Genomic DNA, 12,889 nt, shown 5'->3' on the forward strand with positions numbered 1-12,889 from the left:
ACTTTAAATACAATGAAACTCGACTTCTTCGCTCGGCTGCTACTTCACGACTCGACTCAACTTCGGCGACTTAACGACTTCAACGTTTTTAATTCTGACAACTTTGCTAACTTGGCTATTTCGTTAGAATAATTGAACGACTGCTGATGCCAACGACGAATAATGATGCCACCTCCTTACATACATACATACATATATGTACATCACACATAATGTATGACTTACTGAATTCTTTTACTGTATAATGTATACATTAGTCCGGTTTAGACACTCGAAGCTACTAAAATTCATAACAAGCTGAAAATGGATGAAATTGTTCAAAACATATGTAAAAACAAAATTTTAAAGCTCCCAATCGATTCGGCCTGGGGAAAAAAATTGACTCGAGGTCAAAGGTGAAAAAAATGAGGTTTTCGTAAATTTCTCGAAAACGGTCGATATCGTCGTTATCGCAAAATTAACTCAAACAAAAATTGTGGATCCTAAAATTATCTACAAAAAGGGTATACATGATTTTTTCCCTAAATACCACCGTTTCCGTGATATAACGAAGTAAAGAGTTACAAGTGTCATAATTTGCATAAGCACGCCACGTATATACATTTTTGTGGCTGTAATATAAGTAAACATCGTTTTCTATCAGTGATTTTAGCTGATATTTAAAATATAAAACATACACATAAGTATAAAGAATGTGTTTTTATTGCTACATTTATATTAAAAAATATCTAATCAACTAATTTCTAATAACGTATTAATTATTAACTATTTATTTTTATTTTTATATTTACTTTTTATTGATTTATTTGTAAGAGTAACAGATATAAATATCCAATACACTAAATCTCTCTTGTTTATTAGTTCTCGTATAATTGAATTCATGAACTGAATTCTTTGAAATGCTAAAGGCGCAATTATTAACCCAAAAGGCATTCTTAAAACTTCAAAAAGATCTAACGGAGTTGAAAACCGTCTTTTTCTATAATCCTCCTTAACTAAAACTTGGTAAAATTCTTTTACCAAATCTATTGTGGTGAAGTATTGAGCTTTTCCTAGCTTGTCTAGTATTAACTCAATATTTGGGACTGGGAGTTTATTCTCTATGGTAATTTCATTTAGTTTGCGGTAATCAATTACGATACGACAGTTTTTTTCTGAGTTATCTACGTTTTTACTAGCAACCCAAAGAGGCATTTCCCTGATTGTTAATTTCGTTTTCATGTATTTGTGGACACCTATTTCGAATATAAATGATTATTCGTTTTCGTTACGATTTCATTCTGATTTGATGAGTATAGCTTAATGTGTGCCCTTCTAAACAAATACCATACATTTTCTCATAATGAAGTCGGCATGAGTTTAAAAATTTCGTTTTGGCATTATAAAGTTCCCAGTTATTTTTGCTTTTATTCGTATCCATTGTCTATCATAAATTGTACTCAGTTTCGTGGCAAATTTAGCTATTAACTATGGAGTGGCGAGCTAAGGAAAATCGCATTGCAGTGATTGGATTACATAAGTGCGATAAAAGTGCAAGTGAGATTTACTAATTGCTGAAAAAAACTCAATATTTCGAGAAAGCTTGTTTACCGCACGATCAATCGTTTTTCCCAAACGAAGGTTGTATGAAATGACAGACAGAAAAAGGAGTGGTAGTCCTCTCGTGGTTTGAACCAGCCGTTCAAGAAACAATTCGCCGAAATCTCCTTAGAAAGCATAAAATCATGTCCAGGGAAGTTAATGTACCAATCTCCACATGAAAGCCTTCCGTCGCTCAACTGGTCATCTTTTGACAACGCGCTTGAAGAAAATTAGAATCGACAGATTCAAGCCGCTTCTTCGGTGGAACGCGGTCAACGGCCATGAAAATTTTTTTCACACATGATAAAATTTTCACTGTTGAAGAAGTTTTGAATAAGCAGTACGACAATATCTATGCTAAAACTCCAAAATAAGCAAAAACGTTCGTTCCAAGGATTCATCGTAGCCATCATCCAATCTCCGTAATGTTTTGGTGGAGAGTGTCTTGTAAAGGCTGTAAGAGAATTGAAAAAGTTTTTACCTAGACAACCTGCTCTGATTTTAGCTAAAGTTGGACAATTGCAAAGAAAATGCTGACATGTTTCTATATCTTCCTCATCTCTATAACGACAAATGACCGGTTATACAAATCACGACCTTCGAGATATCTTCTCTTGAGAGGTTAAGCAGTTCCTTTTTCTTTTTCTTGTTTATTTGCGGTTATAGTAACTTAGCTGTTACGCATGTGTCTTCATCCATCCATGCCCTATTGGCCTCTTGGATAGTGGCCATAGGTAGCCCTATGTTATTTCTATCACTGGCTACCTCATGGGCTTTACAATTTCCTTCAATATATCTGTGCCCTGGAACCCAAATAAGGCTGACCTTGAATATGGCACTAATATCATTTAGGGCTGTCCGGCATTCCTGTGAAACCTTCGATCTTAGTATAGCCGCATTCATTGATTAATTGGCCACCTGGCTATTCGAGAATATATTTATAGTAGTTTTTGTTACGGCGCGAGTATTTATATACGTAACCACTTCTTTTATAGCTAGAACCTCTGCCTGATAAACGCTGTAGTAGTTTGGTAGTCCAACGGACCTTCTTCTGGCCTTGGCGAGGTTAAATAACGTTCTTTGGGATTCTTGTAGCGAGGTTAGTTGCTTGGCCCACCAACGTAGTTTAGACTTCCCCCTCCTTGTTAGAAATATTGTTTTCTAATTTCAAATCCATTTTTGGTCCAACGAGTGTCGGACAAGGGACAGAGGTCCGTGTGTACAGATAAGGCTAGAACCGGAGGTCGCCAGGTATCCAGAGCACTCCGTTCGCGACTGGGCTATTTTTATTCTGGGACCCCAGCCATATTGAATATCGGCACGAATCGTATTACACCTTGCTCCAACCCAAAGTAGAGAGAGCTTGGTCATCGTTCAAAGAACATCCCTAACCAAACGAATGGAATGCGCTCGCACAATACTGAATAAGCCACACATTACCATCCATTGATAAGCTCTGATTAACGATTCGACTAAGCCTCCGCACCACGGAATGGTGTCTGCCTCTGTGGCATCCTCCGCATTAATTAACTTATTGATATAATTTTTGTATTTGTTTTAAACAAAAGTCTTCTGTAAAAACGCTACGACCTTTTTGCCCAACCCAATATTTAGTGCTTACACCCTTTTTTCGGTGTTTGGCCGAGCTCCTGCTCCTATTTGCGGCGAGTGTCTTGATATTGCCCCTCAAATGGAGGGACCTACAATTTTAAGCCGACTCTGTATGGCAAAGGATTTTTTATTGGGAGTTTTTTCATGGCGGAAATACACTCAGAGGCTTACCATTGTCTGGTGAGGCACGACCGCTATTAGAAACAACTTTTTCTATCATTTGGTGTTTCATGTACGGAAATCCATACTTCTGTTATTATTTCATATTTAATTTCTGGTTGGCCATTTAGGGAATACAATTTTATTGGTTTTCGTAACTTTGTTTTGTTTTCGCTACTTATTAGAGTGTCTGTTGAACCGCACCAACCAAACACTTTATTTATTCTACCTGCTAACAATTATACTATCATTTAATTTCCTTAGGTTAAATGGCTGCCCCAGCTAAAGGGCTCACTTGGACAAATGTTAAGAAATTCGTCCGTTGTGGTGCCATACATGGGAGAGGAGGAAGGAGATGGGAAGGAATAAGAAGCCTTGGGATTAGATACGATGATGACCATACATTTTTACGACGGCGCCGACGGGGGCTGATTTGCGTTCGTAGTTAGCCGTAACAAGCTACTAATGAACTTCACCAAATTTATGATATCTACACCGGCTATATCCGCAGGCGTAGCGAAAAAGTGAGAGCCCAGATGTCGAAGTCTTTGCCAGACGAGAGCAGGGCAGCTGAGAAGAAGGTGTTGAGATGATTCCACCTCGTCCTCCAGACAGTTTCTGCAGAACGGGCTTGAGGCAATCCCAAGCCTTACGGCGTGAACACTCAACGGACAATGTCTGGTAAGGATGCCCACCAAATTTGAGAGCTGGGGCTTTGTTAGCCTTAGGAGTTCCCTTGAGCGTCCCCGATCTACCCGTAACCAGAAAGATCACGCGACCTTGCACTTTTGCGCACTAGCCCAGCGCTCGCTGAGTTGACTCGAGGCCCATCTATCCAGGAGCAGACCACAGGTTCTCAGGGGAACCCCAATTCTCTCATTTCGCGACGAAACCATCTCCAAAGTTCCCTGTCTAGCCAGGTCATCAGCCCAGCAGTTTCCCTCTATGCCGCTGTGCCCGGGAACCCAAATGAGCCTGATGATGAAGTATTCGGATGCAATCGAGAGAGAAACCAGACATTCCCCGACCAATCTCGAGCGCACAAACAGCGAGCCCAAGGCCCTAATTGCCGATTGGCTATCGGAGTAGATATTTACTTCCTTAACGGTAATTTTCCGAATTGAGCAACCAGTCCACCGATTCCTTAATTGCGGATACCTCCGCTTGGAAAACACTACAGTGGTCCGGGAGCCTAAATTTAAGTTTGATGGGAGGCTCCTTACAGAATACTCCCCCACCAACCCTTCCGTCAAACTTCGAGCCATCCGTGAACATGTTTGCCATGCCTTGCCGCCGAATGTTGCACCCCGCCCACTCATCCCTTGAGGGAATGTGAGTAGAAAAAGGTCCGCTCGGACCTAGCCTGGGTGTACAGTGGTCCAGCACCATAGGGATGAACTCAAAGTTTTTAAGAATGCTAGAGTGTCCGTAACTTAAGTCTAGCCTATGGCCCGAACACCTAAATCTGATTGCGGTGCGTGCAGCGGTAGTTTTTCCTACAATGTCCACTGGCGCCACATTCAGCATAGCGTTAAGCGCTAGAGTAGGAGTGGTACGGAGGGCCCCACTGATTCCAATGAGGGCAGACCTTTGTACCCTCTCCAGCTTCTTAACTGATACCATCCTTTCTAGCGAGTTCCACCAGACAAGGACTCCGTATAGCAAAATTGGTTTTATAATCGTGTTATGAGTCCCAGGTACTTCACCTTGTCTGAGAGCACCAACGGAGCGCCCGATATTGAGGGGAGAAACACTCTTGGTATTTTGTATTTCCTCGTAAATAAGACGAGCTCCGTCTTCAGAGGATTTATCGATAGGCCGCAATTTGCGGTCCAATTTATAACTAGATTCAGATAATCCTGCATCAGTTCCATCAGAGTATCTAGAAACTTGCCTCTGACAATAAGTGCCACGTCATCCGCGTAGGCAATCACCTTACAGCCCTTCGCCTCCAGCAGACCGTTAAGTACGGCAACCCAGAGTAGTGGCGAGAGAACACCGCCTTGCGGAGTGCCTCTGTTCACTTGCCGGCGGAGAGAGGTGTCACCCCATTCTGTCACGACCGTTCTATCGGTAAGCATCGTGTAGATAAGCCTTATAAATTCGATTCCGACTCCTAGTTTACCTAGCGACCTGGTGATTGCCTCCGGGAGGACATTATTAAAAGCCCCCTCAATGTCGAGGAAGGCACCCACAGTGAGCTCCTTCTGGTGGAGGGACAACTCGATGTTCTTAACAATTGTATGCAAAGCAGACTCTACCGATCTGCCTTCACAGTAAGGATGTTGAGCGTACGATAAACGCCCCCGAGGAATTTCACTCCTTATGTGCAGATCAATTAGCCTCTCCAGGGTTTTTAGGAGGAACGAGAAGAGACTGATTGGTCTGAAATCCTTAGGGGATACATGTGAAATCTTACCTGCCTTGGGTATAAAAGTTACTCTCACAGCCCTTCAAGATCTGGGTATGTAGCTCCTATCTATGCAGCTCGCGTAGATAGGAAGAAGCCAATGACAAGATACCTCAGCAGATTTCTGCAGTTGATCCGGTATAATGTCATCGGGCCCAGGTGACTTGAAGGGTTTGAAAGAGTCAATCGCCCAAGCCAGGCGTCGCTTATTCAGCCAGCGGTGGTGGGTGTGTGGAGTGCTATGCGTCCTATCCCAGCCGATATTAAGCGAGTCCGGATTTGTCGGAAAATGGGCGTCAAAGAGTAACCGGAGTGACTCCTCGCTGCTCATGGTCCAGCACCCCGAGCTGTCTTTCAGGTACCACATAGGTGTGGAATTCCTCGAAAGAATACGTCTGAATCTCGCGGACTCATGACAGCCCTCCACGCTTTCGCAGAATCTCTGGCACGAGTCTCGCTTCGCTTTCCTGATTTCGGACTTGTAAATTCCCAGTCCTACTTTGTACAGTTCCCATCCCGAGGGAGACTTAAGTCTTCTGGCTCTATTAAAGAGCCGCCTACATGAAGCCCTGATTTCCGTGAGCTCGGTTGTCCACCAAGGCGGCTTTTCCTTTTTGGGGGGCGGTCTTAGTGGACAAGCGCTCTCGAGAGCTCTGTTGCACGCAGCGGTGAATGTCTCCACTAATACATCTATAGATTCTTCCGAGAGATCCGCGTTTTCTTGCGGTGCTTCCGGAAGGAAAACATGCAGGTTTCTGCAGTATAGGTCCCAGTCCGTGCTCCTAAGGTTCCTGTAGGAGGATCTATTTGGTTTGGTTTCATTCAGAGAAAACTGAATGTATCTGTGATCCGAGAAGGAATGAGCGCAGAGCACCCTCCAATCAGATATTCTATACCTTAGTGTAGAAGAGGCTAAGGTGAGGTCAAGCACCTCTTCCCTGACCGCCGTAATGAAGGTTGGGCCCTTACCTCTATTGCAAATAACTAAGTCTTCGCTTAAAATAAAATCAAAAAGTGACTCACCTCTTGAGTTGATATCCAAACTTCCCCAGCAAGTGTGATGGGGATTTGCATCGGTTCCGATGATGACGTCGATTTTTCTCCGCCTCGCCTCAGCTAGGGCCTCCCTTAGCAGCAACGGAGGTGGCTCCACCCCATCATCGTGCGCCATATAGGCTGAGATCAGCCAGAGTCTCCCGGTGGTGCTCTTCAGGCTTATAGAGACAATGTCCTCATTGCTGAAATTAGCCAAAATAAATCCTTTTAGTTCTTTTCTGATGAGTATGCAGGATCTTGGTTTACCTGCACCACTGTGAACCATCAGTAAATAGTTTTTCGTCCTAATTCCAGAGATACCGCTACTGCTCAGCCACGGGTCCTGGATCAGGACTACGTCAACTCTACTTTGCTCAAGGTGGATTAGTAAGTTAGCGGAAGCTGCCTTAGAGTGCTGGAGATTTATTTGAAGAATCTTCATCTTCAATAATCTTCTCCAACATCCTGAGGTCAGCCTCCTCACTATCCGAGGCAAGAAGCCCCTCCTCCTCCGCCCTGTCGAACAGTTGCCCGATACTGAAGACTGACCCCGCTAGAGAGCGGGCGTCGTCAGCACTGCCCCCATCCGACATGACAGATTCCACATCCATCTCCACGGGAGCTTCCTCTACCGTGGGGCTATCCCCTCCCAGCATTACCGGAGTTGCAGAGACATCACCCCTGGCATCGGTTTGGTAAACCTTCATGGCTACCTTCTCGAAACCATAGGTGATGATCCCTTTAGTTTCAGCGAGAGGCCCGAAGGACTCTGCATTTAGCAGAATCAGCGCTTGCCGAAAATGTCCCTCGGACTTCTCCACCTTGAGTACCCTGCAGTTGTGCGTAAGAAGTTTGGGGTTGCAATAACGGAGGATTTCTTCCATATCCTCTGGAGCTGAGGGCTCTGAGGGAAGCCAGACCCGGGCGCGCGGACGAAGAGGTAGGTCCTTTTTGTCCACAGCTTCCTTGGAGGTGGTTAATTTAAAATGTATCTCTTCTAGCAATTCTTCTTGTTCTTGGATGTGTTCAATCTCCATTGGTGCGCTGGTATTTTGTCTTCCTTGCCCTGAGGTATATTGTCTGAATTGTGTTGAGTTATTCTGTCGATATTGTACCGATTTTTTTGTCCGCCTTCTATGCGTTGGCTTCTTTTGCTTTGTGAGCTTACTACCTGAGTTTCTCTTTTCTTTAATATGTTTTTTTGATCAAAGCTATTTTTTGTTTTCAAAATTCTCGTTTTACTAACCCGGTTTACTTTAACATAATGATAAGTTTCTCTAATACTAGCAAGATGAGCGGGTATACTACTCAAAAATATTTTTAAAATCATGGCCTAGTTTATTTTTGCAGAAAATTCCAATGGCTTAGTCTTATCCTGTTCATATTTTGTATTTTCTTAAGGCTATCTAATATGTACTTTAAATTATCATAGTATTCATTTATATTTTTTATTTTTTGTGTTCAAAATCTTAAAATAAAGTTGGTGATGCATTTCTCGGAGTATAGATTCGTGAGTAGAAGCCCACGCAAGTCCGCAAAGTCCATGATTGTCATTTACTTGGGTGTGGCCAAGACGAATATTCTGCATATGGCCCACACAGCTCACAACTTCAAGTATCTTCTGAGTTGCTTCCGAACATCCGTTGGACCCAACGTGAGAAGGTGAAGCAACGCACGACATCTGGTTATGTATTGGGCTTGGGACCCGCCACGTAAAAAGCAAACCCAACGAAAAACAAAACAAAGTCTCGGAAGAGATGCGTGCGAGGTCCCAACATCAACTCGGCTCATTATCTCCGAAGCTGCTTGAAAGGTGACGCGTTGATAATTATCAGTGGTTTTAAAATATGTGACGCAAATTACGTTGAAGCTTGGGGTCTATTAACATCGCGGTATAAGGTTATTCGTGTAATTGTGGAATCTTATCTTCGCGCGTTGGCTGAAATTAAAAGGGCTACGCATGACAATGCTGACGCAATCAAAGGTGTAACTGATGCGTTTCAACAGCATATTCGCGAGCTTAAAGCGTTGGGTCGTCCGATTGATTTTTCGGATGATTGGTTGGTACATGAGGTCGTCAGTAAGTAGGCATTCGAAACGCGTAAGCAGTGGGAGTTATAGCTCGTTAGTGATGATCCTCCATCTTTTGAACAACTAATAACATTTTTAGAGATAAGATGTCGATCGTTATCGATGTTTTCATCGTCAACAACATCAGTACTAATTAAGGTATCAAAACAAAATAACGTGTGTGCATATTGTAGTGGACCTCATAAAATTTACAGTTGTGAAAAATTTCGTGAATTGGACTTGTCCACAAAATCACAGCTCGTGAAGCAAGGTCGCATATGCTTCAACTGCTTAAGTTCAGGTCACTACGTATAAAGACCGTTGTAACAGTGCTTCCACTTGCCGCATGTGTAAACAACGTCATCACACTCTGTTGCACGGTGCTTTGCATTCAACGACCGTTACCGCAGTGCACAATTACATCGGCAACGCGACACATTCGTTATGCGCTGCTGATGACACATCAAAGGTAAGCGCAGAAACTTTTGAATTTCGAGCAAGCGTCGACGTTCCACGCGTTTCTTCATGCTTGAACTCGAGCTCCAATCCACCCATAGCGGTAGAAAGAGTTGTGCTGTTATCCACCGCATTAGTGAAGGTGCGCGACTGTTCTGGTAATTGGCAGCGCGCACGTGCACTTTTCGATTCTGGATCACATGCTTCCTTTGTGACCAAAGCGTGTGGCCAACGCTTAGGCCTGCCGCGATCAACATCTGAAGTTAACATTACTGGAATTGGGTCAGCGCAAGGAGGACGAGCTAGAGGTGAAGTATCACTATCTCTAAAATTACAAGCGACTTGCCAACACAGACTATAGCTACTTCATCGTGGCCACATATCCGAGGTTTGTTTTTAACCGATCCCCATTTTATGAAGCCTGGGAGGGTCGATATATTGATTGGAATGGACGTTATGGATCAACTGATCTGTACAGAACTTCGTAAGGGTCCAGCTGGAGCTCCTATGGCTCAATTGACGGTCTTTGGGTGGACTCTTTTTGGAAGCGTGAATAGATCTGAGCCTGATATGCCACGCTTACAGTCGTTACATTGCGATGTTCATTTGGATCGAGCATTGAACAAGTTATGGGAGTTAGAGGAAGCTCCGCAAAAAACGTATCTTACGCATGAGGAGCGTTACTGTGAAGACCATTTTGAAACAACGCATCGAAGGGAACCTAACGGACTGTTTGTCGTCGAATTGCCGCTGAAGCCCGATGTAGCTCTGGGAGAGTCGCGAAACTTTGCTATCCGGAATTTGTTACGACTTGAAAGAAGACTCGCTTGTGACTCCGATCTTCGTTTACGCTACAATGAATTCATGAATGAACTCATTGACATGAAACATATGCAGGTCACGTCAGAGACTATGAATCCAACGTATTATATGCCTCATCATCCAGTTTTAAAGGAAAGTAGTACCACGACCAAATTGAGGGTTGTATTTAACGCGTCCACAAAATCGGCTTCCGGAAATTCGTGGAATGACGCATTATCTATAGGACCTCAATTACAGGAAGATTTATACTCCATCTTACTTCGCTTTAGAACACACCGCTATGCTGTAACGGCAGATGTCGCCAAAATGTATCGTCAAATCTGCGTATCCTTAAAACACGCCGATTTGCAACGCATCGTATGGCGTAGCCACCCATCCCTGCCTATCCAAGATTTTCGCATGGTTCGCGTAACGTACGGAGTGGCAGCTGCGTCTCATCTAGCTGTCCGATCACTTCAACAGACGGCAAGAGATTCGTCGAATGGTTGTGCTAGGGCTATTAGTGTTATTCTCAAGGATTTTTACATGGATGATCCACTTACTGGTGCATCTAGTAAAGAAGAACTTCGATTATTGCAACAAAATATTTCCGAAATATTGAGGGAAGGGGGGTTTGAACTTCGTAAGTGGGCATCGAACTGCGCTGAACTAATCGCAAGCATTTCCAATGCATCTACGAACATATCACATTATATTGTCGACGATAAGGACGTTCACGCTTTAGGTCTTATCTGGAACACAGAAGGAGACTACCTCACGTTTACTATTAACTTGAGGGAACCGCCAGTTAAGTTGACCAAGCGCATGTTTCTATCAGATGCAAGTACGCTCTTCGATCCTTTGGGCCTACTTGCTCCCGCTACTATAAATTCAAAAATTTGGTTTCAAGACATATGGCGCACTAAGGTAGGTTGGGATGATATCATTCCTGAGTCTATCGCAACGAAGTGGTTGGCGCATCGCATAGAACTCGAGCAATTGGCACATTTGAAGGTGAACCGTTGGTTTGGTACTGAAGTAGCTGGGTCATTTACGCAATTGCACGTATTCGCAGATGCGTCCAAGCGTGCTTACGCCGCCGTTTTGTATGCAGAACAACACAAAGCGACGGTAGCATTACTGTGTCATTAATTTCGTCGAAAACCAAGGTAGCTCCGTTTAAGCCGACAACGTTGCCACGTCTTGAATTATGCGCCGCTCATCTTACTGCTAAACTAGTGCGAAGCGTGCTGCACTGCTGGTCTGATCTCCGTTATCCGCTTTTCGCTTGGACTGACTCTACTATAACATTGGCATGGTTACAAGCTCACCCCAGCAGATGGGTGACATTTATAGCCAACCGCGTCGCTGATATTCAAGAAGTTTTGCCTCCCGAATGTTGGAACCACGTTCGTTCTGAACAGAATTCTGCAGATTGTGCTTCAAGAGGTATAACTCCCTCCGAGTTATTACGTCATCAATTGTGGTGAGCTGGTCTTATTTTCCTGAAAAGCACTGAACAATTGTGGAAGCAGAAAAAATCTAAAGAGCACACTACAGAGCTGGGCATACGAAATAGTATTCGTGCCCATGTGACTAATTCTACAGATTATTGGTCCGTGATGACAAAATACTCATCGTATTCTAAGCTGCGTCGAGTTATTTCCTACGTTTTACGCTTTTTGACTAACATTCGGGCTAACAGACGGCTTAATGTTATAAAGCGTTTTGGTACACCGAACTGCCAAGAGTTATTTGAAGCTGAACTTCGCCTAATCAGGTATACGCAACGGTTTTATTTTTCTAATGAAATTTCTCTTTGCAGCGCTAAAAGTCCAATCCCACTTCGCAGTAGTCTTTTACGTCTGCAGCCCTTTCTAGATGGGACTTGTGTTCTATGTGTTGGAGGAAGAATAAAAAATGATGAAGTCGCTCCAGATGTTAGGCATCTCATTATCTTGCCTAAGAATTGTCCGCTTGCTAAGTTAATAATCTGCGAAATACGCAAGGTCACTTTGCACGCTGGGCCCCGCATTATGCAAACTGTCTTGCAACGTCGTTATTGGGTTATCGGCGCTCGTAGCTTGATCCGTAATATATACCATAAGTGCGTGAAATGCACTTACTTGAACCGCATTCTTATCACACAAGTCATGGGTGATCTACCTGTCATTCGCACAACCTACGCCCGTTGTTTTACTTACACTGCTGTCGACTTCGCTGGACCTTACCTCTACAAGTTCACCCAAGGAAGAGGAGCTAAGGCTACCAAAGGCTACATCTGCTCGTTCATTTGTATGTGCACTGGTGCGATGCATCTCGAATTTGTTGGTGACCTGTCAACACCAGCATTCCTAAATGCGTTTAAAAGGTTCACAAATCGCCGAGGTTTTTGTAAGGTCATGACGTCAGATAACGGTACAAATTTCGTTGGAGCCGAGAAGGAGTTGCGCATTGCATTTCAACAGTGCATGTCTGATATTAAACTTCGCTCTTTCTTTGCGGACTCGAATATCGAATGGCGTTTTAATCCACCGGCTGCACCCCATATGGGAGGATCTAGGAAGATTATTTAGTTTTGAGTTCAAATTCAAAATTTGAACCAGATCGGACCATTGGTTCAGGAGCTACAACCTTCCAAACACATTATATACGTAAACACACACCCGGGATACGTTTGTACCCCAATAGTAAAAATCCTCATAATAATCAAAAAAAAACATTTTTTATATTATTTTTTTAATTGAAAAATTAAAAATATTCATT

At 43.4% G+C, this 12,889-nt stretch overlaps 1 protein-coding gene across 1 annotated transcript; it reads left to right on the forward strand.

Moving 5' to 3' along the window:
- Positions 1–9,769: 9,769 nt before the first annotated feature.
- On the forward strand, positions 9,770–11,275 carry LOC129250273 (uncharacterized). The gene has a single exon (XM_054889909.1). It carries the CDS (start codon positions 9,770–9,772, stop codon positions 11,273–11,275), a length of 1,506 nt encoding a protein of 501 aa, XP_054745884.1.
- The last annotated feature ends 1,614 nt before the right edge of the window (positions 11,276–12,889 follow it).

This window comes from Anastrepha obliqua, chromosome 6 (assembly GCF_027943255.1).
Source record: "Anastrepha obliqua isolate idAnaObli1 chromosome 6, idAnaObli1_1.0, whole genome shotgun sequence".
Lineage (NCBI taxonomy): Eukaryota > Metazoa > Arthropoda > Insecta > Diptera > Tephritidae > Anastrepha > Anastrepha obliqua.